This window comes from Haliotis rubra, unplaced genomic scaffold (assembly GCF_003918875.1).
Source record: "Haliotis rubra isolate DU_JTF1 unplaced genomic scaffold, ASM391887v1 Scf112, whole genome shotgun sequence".
In the NCBI taxonomy this organism is placed as follows: domain Eukaryota; kingdom Metazoa; phylum Mollusca; class Gastropoda; order Lepetellida; family Haliotidae; genus Haliotis; species Haliotis rubra.
In genome coordinates, this window is record NW_025765026.1 from 1,405,058 (window position 1) to 1,423,766 (window position 18,709).

At 40.7% G+C, this 18,709-nt stretch overlaps 2 protein-coding genes across 2 annotated transcripts; both read right to left on the minus strand.

Moving 5' to 3' along the window:
• Positions 1-2,008: 2,008 nt before the first annotated feature.
• LOC124289984 (putative inhibitor of apoptosis) lies at positions 2,009-3,796 on the minus strand. Its single transcript, XM_046726648.1, has 2 exons — positions 3,601-3,796; positions 2,009-2,955 (listed from the first exon to the last, which is right to left on the minus strand). Exons 1-2 carry the CDS (start codon positions 3,794-3,796, stop codon positions 2,024-2,026), a joined length of 1,128 nt encoding a protein of 375 aa, XP_046582604.1. The 3' UTR covers positions 2,009-2,023.
• Positions 3,797-12,219: 8,423 nt separating this feature from the next.
• Positions 12,220-18,701, minus strand: LOC124289658 (putative inhibitor of apoptosis). The gene is made up of 3 exons (XM_046726268.1): positions 18,325-18,701; positions 17,391-17,577; positions 12,220-13,790 (listed from the first exon to the last, which is right to left on the minus strand). Exons 2-3 carry the CDS (start codon positions 17,557-17,559, stop codon positions 12,805-12,807), a joined length of 1,155 nt encoding a protein of 384 aa, XP_046582224.1. The 5' UTR covers positions 17,560-17,577; positions 18,325-18,701; the 3' UTR covers positions 12,220-12,804.
• Between the last annotated feature and the right edge of the window lie 8 nt (positions 18,702-18,709).

Genomic DNA, 18,709 nt, shown 5'->3' on the forward strand with positions numbered 1-18,709 from the left:
GATTGTTAATGGTAATGGAGACAGCCTTAGGGCCTATTCGATTATGCTAAACCGGTTTTGGTTTCAGGAAAACCAGGCACTCGATTATGTCGAAACCTAAAACTGGGTTCTGAAACTTCGAAACCATCTCCGAGGCAGGTTTTGCAGTTTCAGTTTCGCGTTCTCTCACAACAAACATGGCGGAAACGAAAGCGCCAAGTTCAGCTGATCTTGGTGGCAAAATAGACCAGCAGTTTTTGGAACCAAAATAATGATAAAAATCAACTGAGAACTAGGAAAATATTATTTAAAACCCCAGTCTATTGAACATGGCTATTTTATGTAACTTGTATATACTGTATATATAATTACTTGTAACGATATAATTACAAATACGCAAATATTTACCTCCAAAAGCATCTTATCTCTTTTTTATTTTTTAATTCACTGATAACATGAAAAACATATGCTGTCATCCAATTAGTTCCACATATACAGTAGCTGAGACATTTTTTTTTGGTATCTATTTTGAAACCGGACGGTGAAACCATCCACTCGTTTATAAAACTAGAAACTAGTTTTACTTTGAAACCATGTATCCGAAACTAGACACTCGTTTATAACAGGAGAAACCAGTTTCAAAAACCAAAACCAGTTTCGCAATAATCGAACAGGCCCTTAGTTTTGAGTTTATCATCTAAAGTACGGATTGGGCGAATAAATCTCGGCAATGCTTTCAACCAATGGGAATTTAACGAAAAGTCCAAAACACTGAAAAACATTCTGAGATAATGGATTTGCCCTTGTGTGACGAATGAGGCAGATGGGGTATTATACGTTAACCCTTTCCCCAACAGACGGTATTGTCACCATGTCGTATTGACTTCGAACCACTTTCTGAAGACATTGAACATTGGGCTCTGCTTTACCGTGATTTCATCATAAGCTCAGTATCATGTAAATATTATGCTGTGTCAACTATAGCTAAAATACATAGTGTTCACTAACATGAACAGCGTTGAACGCTATTTATCTTAGCTATGTCAACCACAGAACAAATGCCGCTCTCCATCCACACCTGGCCCTCCCTATTCCACTATAAAACAGCAGAATCTCTGACACTTTTACGTAATTCAAAATCAGCATATTATTGTTCGTTTCAACAATATCAGTAAGTACTTTATGTTGTGACTGGAGTATCTTTCCATTAGTTGTTTACTTTTTTTTACGCCGCCGCCATATGGCTGGAATATTGCTGAGTGCGTCGTAAAACTCAACTCACTCACTCACTTTTTTTACGCAAATTGTATGGCGGGTGATACCTTTAGAGAAGGACATGCTTATCTTTTTCGTGAACACATGGGATACCCCAATCAATATAGCAACTCATTCTCACAATTTTCAACATTATTTTGCCTTTTACGCCAAATAAAATCTGTTCTAGCAGATATCTGAAAACGATTTCACATTGTGAATATAATGAATAGTTTGGGATTCCTTTCGAAACAATGACCAGAATAGTTGTCATTACAAACAACGTAATCCCTCACAAGAATATTAATACATGGTCAGTCTGTATATACAACACAAACAATGATTTTACCTGTCATAGGGTGGGTATTGCAGAGAAATTTCATATTGCGATATATTGCCATGCGGAAGCATATATTGCGATATGTATTGCAATATATTGCAGGGGTTATTTTTTTAACAAAAACTACTTATAATCGAGTTAATGCTTGATTATAAAGCAAAAACACAACAAAATCACAATGATTGATTAACCTTTTATAAAAACTTTTAATCATAACAAAATAAAAATGTAAGTAACATTTGGCACTAATGAAACAGGGAAAAGAACAATTAAAAATACGGAAATATCCGAAGATTTCCGACTGTAACGAAGTTTTCCGAATGCATGTCAAAATACCGGTTTTCGATCAGCGTATCGCAATACGTATCGTTTTCATGTCTGAACCGGTAAATACCGGTAAACCGGTTATATTGCGCAGCCCTACTTGTCATATCTCAGTTACTATACTTCTCACGTTAGAAACGTTTTAACTGTTCCAAGGATTGTTTTCCCGCACACACAACAATCAGACACTTTTGGCGCACAATCCGAGCACGTGACCAGATGACCACAGGGCAAGAAAAGCATGCTGGCAGCCTCAGTCTGGCATACCCTGCACGTGCGGTTTTCTTTCAAACGCCTGTTCTCCTCGGCCAGTCGTTGAGAATTTATAGTTACTGGGCTTATATTTGGAGTAGACATGGAAAGAGGTGGTTGTTCGTTACCATCTTCGGAATGGTGTCCACGGGCGGAATGGTGATGACCTTGAAAAGTCAAGGTGCGTGCTGCAAAAGATGAATGCTCTGTATCGGGTCTCGTAAGTGATGCTAAAACATCGGACGAGTACGCACAACCTGACCTGGTCTGACATGCTCCACCAACGTCTTCATTGTGTCTTCTTACTGGAGTATTTAGATGTGGATTTGCTTCACTGGGAATACAAGTGTCTAACAGCTGTGGGTTTGTGGCTGTTCCTTCTAATATCCTTGTGGCAACTCCAAGCTGGTTCAGGTCTGTCTTGTTGATGAACTGACAGTGTTCCGAGTATCTCTGATGTTCCGCCACAGGGTCATGTTCTTCCTCCCAGTCTCTCAGAGTTATCCCACACTGGAAACACGTGACCCGGTCAGCTGACCCGATGTAGAAGAAGCCCGCTGATGCCAGTTCCTCAGGAGTTTTGGGGACATACCTTCTCGGCCAATCAACGAAAGAGTCTAGCCGTGCCTGTAGAGATTGGTACTTGGGATGTTTTGGAGGCGGTGTCTGTCCCAGCTTCCGGTACAAGGAGACGATGAAGGGGCAGTGAGTCCTCCTGGTGGCATGTTCGTGTAGGGCGTCATCTGTGTCCGTCCAGTTGAGGAGCTTCAGACCACAGCGTTCACACTCAACCTTGTCTCCGATACCTGTGCAATGATATTTATCAATCGTATTATACAAAATTGTTTCCGGACCTGAGGTAATTTAAAAAAAAATTAACACGTATTGGACACATTAGCGATGTACGGATACGTATTATTGTTATCTTTCCTTTTACCGGAAGCGTTGGGCACCGGGTGTCATTGTTATACCTGTGATTCATGCACGGGCAACGCATGACAATACTTTATGTAATATTTATCTGGAGGAGTGAAGGATTGTTTTATCTTGTAATTTCTACCACCATGGGCTGATTCTGAGCTGGATAGATGTTCGGAATGGCTCAGCAAATGAGGGTTCACCTAAAATGCACATGATAACTCTTGATCTCTATCCAAGCGATATATCTCAAAGTATTCAGTTGGGAGTAATACACTTTTTGTCATTCGTCGATTTTCCGTCCATATGTACTTCAAAAGCTGTTTTAAATAAAATTTTGTAGCATCTGTGTATTAGTTAAAATATTTTTTGGGTAATTGCCTATAGCTACCAGTTTGTTTTATGAAGGAATGTCCGGAAATATAGAGTTGTTTTCGCGGTTGTGCGGTTATTTAAAAAATAATGATCGTGGTTTAACGTAGATTATCTTTTAAATATCGTAATATGGTGAATTACTAATTTCACATGTATACCTGTGAAGACGAACCCGGCCCTCGCTAAAATTTGTCTGTCTTTTCTTCCCGTCCATCTGTCATCATATGTCCCGAGACGTCGCGTGAAGCTGTCACTCTCATCGGACGCTCCGCCCCCTTCTCGCGCTGCCCAGGTGTCTGACAGTGTCCGGGTAGTGTCGGTGCTTGACACTTTATTTTGTTCACTATGATACATGTCCGATGAACCTTTAACACTGAAGACATAATGAAGCTGACACGTGTATACATCGTATATATATGACAGACACGCAGGCATGTCGGATCACGAAACTCTCAAAATAGACCATTGGTAGTGTTGACAGCTATATCAGTGAAATATAGCTTACCGGGCATTGCACAAGATCACGCGGATCGATTGGCTGAACGATGTGTGAGGTAGTGAATGGGACAGCTAGGTTTCAGGAAGTTACGGTGTATTCATACTGGGGAGAATAACGAAGAATTTGGTAGGATCTGTACCCGAGGGAATTAATGTTGATAATTTATCGACATAACGATCCCTTACTCAATCGATGTTCCCCTACACCTACATTATATCCAGTGATGTTCGCCAGTACCTACATGCCCTGCCAGTCATGTTGTCCAACGTTCTCATTGCCAATCGTGATCATTGATTCACATGTGGGCAAGGCGTCCGATCAGAAGGTCCGTGGTTCGAATCCCAGCAAAGGACTCGGGCATTTTATGACCTCTAAATAGCCGATCAGGCTCTCCGTTATTTACATTATAGCCAATCAGGCTCTCCGTCATTTACATTATAGCCAATCAGGCTATCTGTCATCCACATCATAGCCAAACATGCTTCCTCATTCACATTATAGCCAATCAGGCTCTCCCTCATTCACATTATAGCCAATCAGGCTCTCCCTCATTCACATTATAGCCAATCAGGCTCTCCCTCATTCACATTATAGCCAATCAGGCTCTCCGTCATTTACATTATAGCCAATCAGGCTCTCAGTCATTTACATTATAGCCAATCAGGCTCTCCCTCATTCACATTATAGCCAATCAGGCTCTCCGTCATTTACATTATAACCAATCAGGCTCTCAGTCATTCACATTATAGCCAATCATACATCCTAATTTATATTACAGCCATGCAATCATGCTCTCGCTCATTCACATTATAGCAAATCACACTCTCCCTTACTCATGTTATAGCCAGTCATCCTTCCCCATTCACATGATAGCCAATCAGGCTCTTCCTCAGTCACATGATAGCCAATCAGGCTCTTCCTCAGTCACATGATAGCCAATCAGGCTCATGCTTCCTCATCCACATCCCAATCAGGCTTCCTCATTCACATATAGCCAATCAGGCTCTCCGTCATTCACATTATAGCCAATCAGGCTCTCCGTCATTTACATTATAGCCAATCAGGCTCTCCAGTCATCCTTACATTCATGATAGCCAATCAGGCCCTTCCTCAGTCACATGATAGCCAATCAGGCTCTTCCTCAGTCACATGATAGCCAATCAGGCTCTTCCTCAGTCACATGATAGCCAATCAGGCTCTTCCTCAGTCACATGATTGCCAATCAGGCTCTTCCTCAGTCACATGATAGCCAATCAGGCTCTTTATAGTCACATGATAGCCAATCAGGCTCATCACATCTAGCCAATCAGGCTCTTTATAGCCACATCATAGCCAATCAGGCTCTTACTCACATGCTAGCCAATCAGGCTCTTCCTCAGTCACATGATAGCCAATCAGGCTCTTCCTCAGTCACATGATAGCCAATCATGCTCTCCCTCATTCTCTTCATAGCTAGTCATGTCCTCATCAAAGGCTTGTTATATATCGAGTAACTGGACTCGGTTCACAGTGCCAACATGAAATACAGATAAAGCTATCAATCAATCAAACAAATAAATAAACAAACAAACAAGAACTGAAAACATACTCCCCCAAAACCGACTCACACTCGGGAAGAATACTTTTATACAAATTTTTCCTTTTCTGTTCTTTCCCCAAACATAGAAGATGGAACATATATAGTTATACCGAGAATAAAAGGTTAAGCGCCATCCTATTTCAAAGCTAAGATGTGAAGCTGTGGAAATGTTAGGCTGAAATAATTGGGAAGACCAATCCATAGTTACAGAAGGGTCATCTGGTAACTGATTTAGGGATATCATAATCATTTGTATTTACAATTAAAGGGAATATTGTTAAAAATATGATGGCACTGCTTTTAACAGCAAAAAGACTATTCCGATTCTGCTTATACAACACTATTAAACTTGTCAAAAATGACAACTATGTGACCATAAGAACTCAAGCAAACGATTACTAATCACAAAGACGAAATGAAGTAACATCACTCAGAATTATAATGTTTTCAAAGTTTTATGCAAGGACATGAAAATCTGATACCTGTAATCAGGAAACGGTTATAGCTGAAGTGAGTTTGTCCTCTCTCAGCGCAAGTCTGTCTTCAAATACGAAGCTGTCATGCTATATTCCCAGCGGAATCACGAGCTGTCCCGGAATTGGCTAGTCACAGTGATGGCTGATTCTATTGCAGATGTTATTGCGCAGGTTTCAAAATTTTCTAAAATATATTTTAGTAATGTCTATACAAGAATATTTAACTAAGCATTCAAATATATTTCAAGATTATTTAATACAAAATCCACTGTTAGCATGGTGAAGCGATACAGGTTTCCCCACTAACTTATTATAGTTCAGAAAGTGCCCCACGTGAGTTAAATAATTAACACTCATTAATGGGTAACGTTTGTGTAATGAAACCGGAAATCTAAACGTACACATTGTATTCAGACTGAAAGGTTCAGGAACTTATCCGTTACGTCAACTGGATGGAATGCTAACATTTATCGACAGGCAGGCCGTATCTGAGTTCTGATTTGTTTTGGGGGGATATGTTTGGTTTCTATAGCTGTTTCATATTAAAACATTCTGTCTTCGAAAGCGAGGTAGCCGCAACCTGACTTGCCAGGGTGGCGACCTTCTCTGTGAACGACATGTCTTGAATAGGATGGGAGGGATCTCTAGGGGCAGCTGGTTCAGTGTCGGATCCAGGTGTGTGTGTGTGTGTGTGTGTGTGTGTGTGTGTGTGTGTGTGTGTGTGTGTGTGTGTGTGTGTGTGTGTGTGTGTGTGTGTGTGTGTGTGTGTGTGTGTGTGTGTGTGTGTGTGTGTGTGTGTGTGTGTGTGTGTGTGTGTGTTTCAGGTGGTTTCTCTTTCTCCCCCCCTTCTTTGAAAATGACTTAAGAGCACATTGAAAAAAAGAAATTTGTGTTTGCGGAGCCAAGGGGGTTCAGGTTTTTTTAACACACACACACACACACACACACAAAACAACAACAAAAAAAACAACAACAAAAACAAAAAAAACAACAAAACACCCCACCCACCCCAATTCCTGGATCCGCCCATGTGGTTTATATACAGTTTGGGTGGGGTGAGGGCTTTACGGATTTGGGCCCAAGAATTCAGACCAGTGGTGAAAGTGTGAAAGAGGAAATTTTCATTGCTTTCTGAAATCGCTGCAATGATCGATTTCCACAGCTGAAGTGAAGACCCGCTTTAATGTGTCAACAGTACAACACGAGTTAAGTCCCTTCTCCTCTCCACATAACGTGAACTCGGTTAAAACCCAACCGAGGAACAAGTTGTTTTTATACGATTTTATCACTTGAATATGGGAATGTGTTGTTACTGGTTAGATCGAAAGCAGCCAGAATACAACAAACACTCCACCCCGCCCCACTCTCAACAAACAAAACCACCCAGCATAATAAACAAAAAATAGCCCAAAACAAACAAACCCGAATTACGCAGGTTGGGTACAATTCAGGGCCAGACAGATATATATTCCCTTTTTAAAAACAAATCAAGATAAAAGTTATCAATTGTACGTTAGATATAATGGTAGATATAGATAGATTCATAGGTTCGAAATACATTATTGATATACAAACATCGCTTTTGTTAAATCAGTAATTCTCTTCCGGGTTCTTGAAAACATGAATTCTTCCTCGAAGTCAATAATTCAGACAGAAACATTACCTGTCACGCTTATTAAGCATAAGCTATATATGTTGTATTGGTGCTGGTGAACTAAAAAGAATAGTTTTAAACTTCTTCCTGTTTAATCAAACTTAACACACCATTCTGATAATAAGTAACTGTTCAATTCGGAGCACTCATTGTCGGTTAAGTATTACTCAGGCTTTTCGTGGAGAAATTCAGTCCCTTGTGAGGGTTTGTATAACGGTATATGACTGCGGTCTGTAAACAGGTGTTTGTTTGAACATATTTTATTCAGTGTTGAAATGGATTGGGCACAAGTTATGTAACTTATTACCGCCCGCTCCCATCAGAAACATGAACAATAATGAACAATAATGATTGGACGTAATGGATGGACATAATAATATTGAGACATATTATTGATTAATTGAAGCGCTTACTTCGTACAATGTATTTATGCACATGTCTAAAGATATTTTCATTGATAGTATTTGGCAGAGCAGGGTTGCCGTAAAGAATGGTATCAATGTCTAACTGAACTTTTGATAGTTCAAAGTCTTTCTTCAGATCAAAACGGCAACTGACAAATTTTGGACATTTTAAGAAGAAATGGTTAGCATCTTCCACCGGAGCACCACAATTGCAAGCTCTACTCTCTGATAGATTAACACGAAACAGATCTGCTTGTAATGAACTACACGAATGTCTTAACTTCGTGTGTAGTATATTAGTCTTTCTTTCACCAAATAGAAAATATTTTGGAACCTTGTCATTTTTTCCAGATAACTTTGATTTAAACGATGATAATGAATTTGTACATTTTGTTGTAGAGGAGAGAGCATTCCATAAACTTGCAGAATCATAAATAAATGACTTTTGGAGAATTGAGGTGCGAAATTTAGGAACAGCAATTATCCCAGACCTCAGATGCATATTCTAAAATAGGCCTAATATACATTTCGTACATACTAGAAAGGATATATCTAGGTAATACGTACTTTAGCGTCCGTAATGAGGAAACAATTTTTGCGGCCTTTTCTATTACAGCAGATACATGATGAGACAATTTTGTATTATCTGAAAAGATGACACCGAGGTGTTTATGTTGATGTGCACGTTCCAAATGTTCATTATTGAAAATCAAGTCAGGAACTTGTGGACAATTTCCATTTTTAAAAAGCATGAATCTGGTCTTGTTCGGGTTAAACTTAACTAACCATTTGTCAGCCAATTCATTCAATTTTGCTAAATCATAGTTAAGAGTAGCTTCTATGGTTTTTACATCTTTTCCCGCAACACCAATTGAAGTGTCGTCGGCAAACAGTCTTGTGACATTTGTTAGAGTTTCAGGTAAATCATTGATGTACACAAGGAACAAAAATGGACCAAGGACAGATCCTTGAGGAACTCCGGCAGTAACATTTAATTCTTTTGATAATGTACCATTGATGGAAACACTCTGTCGTCTATCAGATAAATAGTTTGTTAACCAACTAAGTAAATGCCCACGAACACCATAATTTTCTAATTTGAGCAATAGCCCTTTATGCCACACCCTGTCAAAGGCCTTTGAAATGTCACAAAAAATCATACAATAAAGGTGACGAGTATCGAGAGCTGAACATATATTGTGATAGATTTCAATGAGTTGAGATGTGGTAGAGTGGTTTGTAGTAAAACCTGATTGAAATTTACTTAAAATGCTATGTTTATTGAAATGGTTATGTAAATGCTTTAACATTATTTTTTTTAAAATTTTCCCGAGGATAGATAATAAACTTATGGGTCTGTAATTAGTAGGGAGGAATTTATCTCCTTTTTTGAAAATAGGGATAATATTGCCTGTTTTCCAAGCTGAAGGAAAAACACACTGACTCAGAGAAATATTATACAGTAAACAAAGAGGTTCAGCTATTGATGTACAAATTCGTTTTAACATTCTCATATTAATACCATCAGGTCCACTAGCTTTGTTTGCTGGTAAAGTCTTAATCATATCCGACATTCCTTTTCAGAAACACTAACGCTTGTAATGCTGTTAGGACAGCGATGGCTAAAAGGTGGCAAAGTCTTGCCCTCATCATTGATATTGGAGACAGATACAACATATTTATTCAATGTTTGGGCTTTGTCAATGTCTGTAAATGCTGAAGATTGAGGTGTGAAACATGTACATAAATCTACTGGATAGCATTGGGAATGTTATAAGGTTAAAATGCATCTTTATACAAGAAACGCATAACAAATTTTAGAATTGTGGTTATTTCGTGATAGAATTGATGCTACCACTGCCTGGTAACAAATCAAGGGATGTAGAACATAATAACTGGAAGTAACAGAATGCAAAAGACTCAAAAGTATAAGTTGATGGTGAATCACTGACGAGTAGTTGACAGTCATTCTCCCATCACGAGGTACGACATGAGACCATGGAATGATGTAACTTTAAACGATCAGAAAGATTGTATCTGGCATATGACAAGGGTGGAGCAGGCTCGAACACCTTAAAAAGATACCGTCAGCACCAGAAAGTGTGCGGGTTACAAAGTCAGCAGAACGTTCGCATCGCGATTGTGCAGTTCCACATCTGGTAAAATGCTTGCCCTGTCCAGTCTAAGTCACCTTGTAATGAAGAGAGGAATGACTTAACCAGGCCATTGGTTAAACATTAGAAAAAAAATGAATAAAATATCTCGTGCACTGAGATTAATTCTTAAATGCATTCTGATCTATCTATCTATCTATCTATCTATCTATCTATCTATCTATCTATCTATCTATCTATCTATCTATCTATCTATCTATCTATCTATATATATATATATATATATATATATTCGATCCACTTAATATGAAGACACAATTATGTAGTTTGATTTTACTTTTTTTAATTTCCATTTCATACATTTATGCATATGCAAGGCAGACATAAAATATGGAAAATTTACATTTCAATAATCACTAATTCAGTCATGTTATGCAGGTCATGGGTGACTATTGAGGGGGAAACAACTATTGCGATAGCGATAGCCTATTGCAGCCAACTATTGCAATATAATTACCAAAAGTTTTTCTCCTTGAATTGTCTCATTTGAAGCCCTTTCCCAAATGAAGGTATAGTTTATATGAAATAACAACGAGTTGAAGTAGTTTCAGTCTCTTTTAATAACTGACAAGAAACTGGAACCCTGATCAAGTAAACAGTTAAAACATAAACTTATTGTTATTCACAATTTCAAACTCCGAGTCTCATGCCATGTTTACCACCATGTTTGTTTAGGGGTAACAGGGGCGGATAAGTCTAAATCAAAGTGAACGAATCTGGTATTTCCTGTATTTTGCGCTGCGCATTTATCAAGGGAAGTCAATTACTAAACTATCGAGAGCCACCCATATTATCGATGCATCGATAGTTTTTCGTTTCTATCATCGATTAATTGCTATCGGAGACTCAACAATTGCAATCCATCGATAGTTCGATGCATCCTTAATCTGTAAATGTTGTAACAGATTACGTCATTTATACTCTAAATAATTCACACTGACACTATATATAATTAAAGTGATTGCTGACAGCAATTGATTTTACTTCATTCCCCACATTTGCTTGAGTAGATTGTGTTCAGATACAAAATAGATTATTTTCTAGAGAATATTCCTGGGTCTGAGATGTTTCCATTTGACATCCCCTGATACAGAGGGATGCAGTTCGTGCGGAAAGGTAATTCTACGAAAGGGAGGCCTTGTGGCAGTGTGAAGTTGTGGTACCGAATGGACATAACACTACGGCAGCCATGTTTGTGTTATTACCTTGAACCTACTCACAGACAAGAAGTAAAGAAAAGCATACCTAGTGTACAGTACTTTTATTATAACATAATGAAGAAAGTCTAGGATGGTGAGTTAGTTTAGTTTTACGCCGCACTCTGCAAAATTCCAGGTATATGGCGGCGGTCTGTAATTAATTGAGTCTGGACAAGACAATCCAGTGATCAACAGCATGAACATCCATCTACGCAATCGGGATACGATGACATGTGTCAACCAGGTTAACCAGCCTGACCACCCGATCCCATTAGTCTCCTCTTACGACAAGCATGGGTTGCTGAAGACCAATTCTAACCTGAATCTTCACGGGTCCCCAAGGTGATGAAGGTTAAAGCTACAGGCCTACAGAACAAACCTCGTCAGGTGAGGTGAGGTGAAACTGGGTTTAACGTCGTGCTTGAGAATATTTTGCTCATATGACGACGTGCATGCGTGTGTATGTGTATGTGCGGCTGCTTGTACTAGCCCAGACTGAAGCTGGTTTTATAGTGCTCGCCCACTGAGATACCATGCCGCAGTGAAGCATGAATACCCCACTCAGACACATTATACTGACTCCGAGCCGACCAATCCTTGTTGTACCCATTAATGCCGAGCGCCAGGCAGGGACCAACAAGTACCATATTTTAACGTCTTTTGGTATGACGCGGTGGGGGATCAAACCCGCGACCTTCCGCTCTCCGGGCGGACGCTCTAACCACTACACTACGGAGGCGGTCACCTCGTCAGGTACCGTGCTGACATGCATGAAAACATTTCTGAAATCCGTTAAGGGATGCACGGCGAATTGCGTGCGGCGCCTTTTGTGTCACCGTTTAATTGAATCCCAAAAAATCTATCCATTTGACAAGAAGATTTGTTTTCAGTGTTAGTGACAACCGCTGCCCCCGCCACATTTTTCACCATGGAGACGGATACAATGTCATACATCACCAAATTCGGGGCAAGGAAAAGTAGGCACCGATGTTTGATGATGGTTAACTAGAACAAACAAGAACTTGTTATTCGATGATGATGATGATGATGATGATGATGATGATGATGATGATGATGATGATGAAGATGATGATGATGTATTTCTTGTGAATGTTTGTAATATTTTGATCACATCTTGTGTAAGCATCCAGGCAGTTTACACACTGCAGGAAAGGGCAGCGTTTCCTTCCCAGGTCTAAAACGACGAATCCGGTTACAAAAATAATGTCGTCAAAAACCATACCATCGTCATTGACAAATATTCTTAAAATGTCATCAGTCCAACGATATAAAGGAAATACCCTTTGAAATAAGAACACGACTTTCGACACAGTGTTTCATTGATTACTAAAAATAGTTTCTGTAATTTCTTTGTTTTTATGAGAAAAACGTTTTAACCGTTCCAAGTATTGCTTTGCGACATACAATACAATCAGTACAGTTGAATGCGCACCCAGAACACGTGACCAGATGACCACAGGGCAAGAACAGTACACCTACAGTCTCGTTCCGACACACCCTGCACGTGTTTTTTTCACGGAGATGTTTGTTTTCGACAACTAATCGCCGAGAGGCAGGTCTGGCAGGGCAACCTTGTCCGGGCAGTTCTCCCTGTGTATCTGTGGAGCAAGAACCAGTCCCAGCCCCAGCCAAACCTTCATTTGCAGTACCCGTTGGCGTGGTTCTTCGTGGCAAATATGCTGCTGTAGATGCCGAAGAATCCGCTTCAAATATCTGACACGTTGAAAGATTCAAACCTCCAATGATTTGGCTGACGCTTGCATCAATCGAAGAATATGTGTTTTGTATTCCACAAGCCTCATCTGAATTGTTGGTTTCTAAACAGCTGTCACTGGTATCGTGAATGTTATCAGTTGCATTCTGTCTGACAGCGTCATTCGTCAGGGAAACTCCAGATTGTTCGCTAGTCTTTCCTTCTTCCGTTCTCGTAGCAACTCCAAGCTGGTTCAGGTCTATCTTGATGATGAACTGACAGTGTTCCGAGTACTTCTGATGTTCCGCCACAGGGTCATGTTCTTCCTCCCAGTCTCTCAGAGTTATCCCACACTGGAAACACGTGACCCGGTCAGCTGACCCGATGTAGAAGAAGCCCGCTGATGCCAGTTCCTCAGGAGTTTTGGGGACATATCTTCTCGGCCAATCAACGAAGGAGTCTAGCCGTGCCTGTTGAGATTGGTACTTGGGATGTTTCGGAGGCGGAGTCTGTCCCAGCTTCCGGTACAAGGAGACGATGAAGGGGCAGTGAGTCCTCCTGGTGGCATGTTCGTGTAGAGCGTCATCTGTGTCCGTCCAGTTGAGGAGCTTCAGACCACAGTGTTCACACTCCACCTTGTCTCCGATACCTAGGAAGTAAACAAAAGTTGTTTCAGAACAGTGGAATAATCGGAAATAAAAGCGACAAGAGCCTTTCCATATTTGGCAGGAGAGTCGATATACTATGAGCATGTGTATTACTCTCACTTTGCTCTCTCCAAAAGGGGCGGTGGGGTAGCCTAGTGGTTAAAGCGTTCGCTCGTCACGCCCAAGACCCGGGTTCGAATCCCCACATGGGCACACTGTGTGAAGCCCATTTCCCCCGCGCCGTGATATTGCTGGAATATTGCTAAAAGCGGCGTAAAACTAAACTCACTCACACTCACTCTCTCCAAAGGTCTGCGTATCCTGTTCCCCTGGCAACACATCCTAATCCAATGAGTTTACACTGTTCATAGTCATATACTTAGTGCCAATCCAACAAAGGTATATATCTTTTAGTATTGAAATTTCTAACATTAAAATAAATTATCATACGTTATACTTATACCGCGCGGCGGTGGGGTAGCCTAGTGGTTAAAGACTTCGCTCGTCAAACCGAAGACCTGAGTTCAATTTACCACATGGGTACAATGTGTGAATCCCGTTTCTGGTGTCCCCCGCGTGATATAATATTGCTGGAATATTTTAAAAGCGGCGTAAATCTACACTCACTCACTATAATGATATTGCCGTGTCTGTGGTCTCAGTGGTACTCATAGTCCAGCATTATTACCCAGTCAGTGGTCAGTATTGCCTGTAGTATAGGCATAGTATCAGGCAGTATGAACCAGAATATAAAGCTTTTACTGAATCGTTTAGGGATTGCCTCTCATTTAAAGCCAACACGTCGTCCTATAAAAAGGGATACTCCCGCTGGTAAGCTTTATGTATTAAGCGTTTAGACTACATACACGTCCCTCGTCTATAACCAGTCGTTGTCGGTATACGCATGCCTTTATTGCCAAGTTTACTCGCTAAGCGTTTTGTACTAATCGTTCAGAGCGAAGATAGAAGTAAACATTATTCTATGATAACAGTATCTTCGAGAGAGGTAAATTTAGTCATTTCTGCATACTCGTGTTGTTCAAAGCTGGGAGGTTATCTCAAGATTCAGATAGTCAGCACTGCTGATTAGCAACATTGTAAGTATTGTTTATATGGATACATGAACGTCTCATAACCTCTGGGGGCGGTGGGGTAGCCTAGTGGTTAAAGCCTTCGCTCGTCACGCCGAAGACCCAGGTTCGATTCCCCACATGGGCAAACTGTTTGAAGCCCATTTCTGGTGTCCTCCGCCGTGATGTTGCTGGAATATTGCTAAAAGCGGCGTAAAATCAAACTCACTCACTCACTCATAACCTCTGAGAACCTCGGTGTATAAATAACGGCCCATATTCGGGGTACTTCATTGTTGAGATACACCGAATATAGACCGGCCAGTAATAGGAACGAACTTCTCTTGGTTCGTTTAAGGTGTGCGGCCTTAAGCTAATTGCCCGATAACGAATTCTAGGTATTGCAATTAACCTAGACTGAACATAGGTATTAAAAGTTTATTATCGGTGGCAAGGTGTATCATACAAGCTTAAAAGAAATGTACTTAAGATGGAGACAACTATTGACCAGATTGACAGACACGTCATATTCTCATGGCGTTAACACTTGTTCCCGGTAGTCACGAATAATTGACGGGTATTCGGCGTGTGAACAGTTTTACCCGGTAGTCACGAAGCCTTGCGGGTCCACCCAACAACCTCTGGTCATTCGAGTAACGCCCTATTGTCACATTCCATCTTAAAGAATGCTCAGAAAGCTTGTACATGTATACTGTAAGTCACTGGATATTGTCTGGTACAAACCCGATTAGGTACAGACCGCCGCCATATAGTTGGACTGCCGTGTGCGGCAAGAACAACAAAGAAAAACAATAACCTTGTGCATTGATTACAAACAGAAGAGGCGCGGTCTATTACAAGGAAGAGGAACGGAGTATTATACACAGGAAGATACTTTTGTATTTGTCTCAGGTGTTGAATTGCTATATTGCATTCTGACACACTATAGGTCTTATACGACCATGGGAAGCCCATTTCTGCTGTCCCCCGCCGTGATATTGCTGGAATATTGGTAAAAACGGCATAAAACTAAACTCACTCACTCACGACCACACGTGCAGCCTTGAAGTCTCCAGCGATGATAGCTGAGGAGAGTAGATGCCCTGCTTCCATCCAGTGTGAGCCTTGAAGTCTCCACCAGTATTCCATGAAATGGGCTTCACACATTAGATTATTATTATTATGCTAGCATTTGTATAGCGCCGATATCCAGCTCAGCTCAGCTGCTCAAAGGCGCTTTGTTTTTCCCTCGTTCACTGGATGTCAATCTCCACGGCACATCGTATTGTCAATCTCAACTGCCTGGGGAGCATACACATTGTACCTATGTGGGGAATCGATCCCTGGCCATCGGCGGGACGAGCGAACGCTTTAACCTCTAGGCTACCCCACCGCCCCTCCATAGATCAGACTATCATCGGTAACTTGGTTGATGCAATATAATCGAATCCCAATGGTTTTGGTTGTTGCTCACGCTTTCAGAAACGGTTTGCTTGGTCCAGATTCAATCATTTAAAATAGCTGCTTAACTCGGCGTTGTACGCCACTCAATTAGGAGTGGCGCCAGCCATGATACGTTCTAAACTTCAGAGTACACTGTAGTGACTGAATTCACAAGTCAGAACCCATGAAGGTCCGGGTTAGAATGAACCTTCAGTAGCCCATGCTTGTCGTAAGAGGCGACTAATTTGATCGCATGGTCAGGCTCGCTGGCTAGGTTGACACATGTCATCGGTTCCCAATTGCGCAGATCGATGCTCATGCTGTTGATCACTGGATTGTCTGGTCCAGACTCGATTGTTTACAGACCGCCGCCATATAGCTGGAATATTGCTCAGTGCGCCATTAAACTAAATTCACTCACTCACAAGTCAGATGTATGTATCTGCCTGTTTATATTGTAATGTACATTCATCGATGTGTTATGTAATGACTAGTCAGTGGAAGTTACGGAAATATATACATGTACATATATAACGTGCCCGTTGTTTAATACAATATTGTGTGAATGTACAATTTTGGATCTTTTCTAAAGTGTTATTATCAAATTTAAAACAACCCGATTTTATGAAAATGTTTTGGGTCTTTATGCTGATTTTTACATGTGTTTTCTTACCAAAACGATGATCAGGCTTATTGCTTAGGGAAAGACAGATTTACACCTGTCATGGCCATTTAACATTTTGGTGGTAATGCGGCATGCATATATATGGTGCCGAGAGACCATGGTTCATGATCAGAAAGAAATTAGGCTTCGAACACACAACACAGGGACACAACTGAAATGCGTTAGACAGGCATGTCACCATTGCCTTACAGATTGATAACGGAGTCAATTTGACATCAAACCTCTGAAAGTAAATGCCAAGTAAGTGTGCGACTTGGGTTTTCACCAAGAACGGGATTGACACGTTGTGCCATTTTGAGAACTGAACCTTATGTGTGACGAGCCAGCGCTTCACCACTGGGCTACCCGATCGGCTCCATAAAGGTAATCACAACTTTTAACAGATGAACATTTCATTCACATACCAGTAAATGTGAAACCTGCTCTGGCCAGTACTGCCTTGTCCTTCTTCCCTGTCCATCTCTGTCCGTCTTGTCCGTAGGTCTGAAGTCGGTGCTGGACATTCTCTCCGATCTCAGTTGACCACAAGAACGAGTCATCAACGTCTGAGAGACGTTTTGTACCAGCGGACATCTAATACACGCCGTGTGTCTGTGTCAACCGATATTAAGTCATGTTAGTTTACTTATACTACTCACACTTTGCTAAGGATCCCAAAAATTCACAACTTTACTTAAAAGTAGATTTATAATTTGAAACTGTATCCACTTATAACTGGATAAATAACAATATGGCAACACCTCAAACAGCCTTATGCACTTGATACATGAGTAACCATAAAAATGGTTTTCATGGCACCAATCAACCATTTTGCAGATCATGGAACGAGTCATTGACAAATAAACAACACATGTCAATAGCAGGTATGGGATCCACAAAGATGCAATGACATACTGAAACCTAGGATCCATGCTGACAATAAGCTTAGATATTTAAACCAAATTTGACCCCACATAATAGTTTTCTGTTGAATCCAGGATGTGATCCTTAGCAAAGTGTGAATAGTATATTTATATCTACGTCATCTACTCTCAACGGGGTAGAGTGAGTGAGTGAGTCTGCGGGGGCTAGAAATGGGCTTCACATATAGTACCCATGGGGGGAATCGAACCCGGGTCTTCGGTGTTACGAGCGAACGCTTTAACCACTAGGCTACCCCACCGCCCCGCTACTGGAATAACATCGTCAGTTAATCAAACGTTTTAGTCACTATTCTTTCTTTCCAAATAACGATTTAATAACGGTAGTAATCGAATATCAAACATGTCATAACAATCCAAATATGTTAAAAGAAAATGACAGTATTACCTATACGTGATCACCTTTCACAGTACTTACAGTATGTTGATTGAGAGGAACGTATTCTACGACCCTTGTGAACACGCAGAGACCGAATGGAGACTCCCTCCCCAGCTGACAGCTGTCATGAGTTTTGTATGTCACGTGACATTAGGCTTTTCCTTGAGATATATATTTATATATAGTCCACCCGAACAGGCCACCTTATTGGGACATACAGAGGTGTCAGTGTGAGTAAACGCGGAACATGATACGCTATAGCTATTATTTGCCTTATATAGGCTTATATAACTGCACGCTCTATTTATGAACCTTTGTTAGGGACATTTCAGCTATATACGATCTTCATTTCAAATTCTCCCCGACGCTTTATCGTCATTTACACATACTTTTCAATACTATTAGGCTGGTGGACTTCCATCGT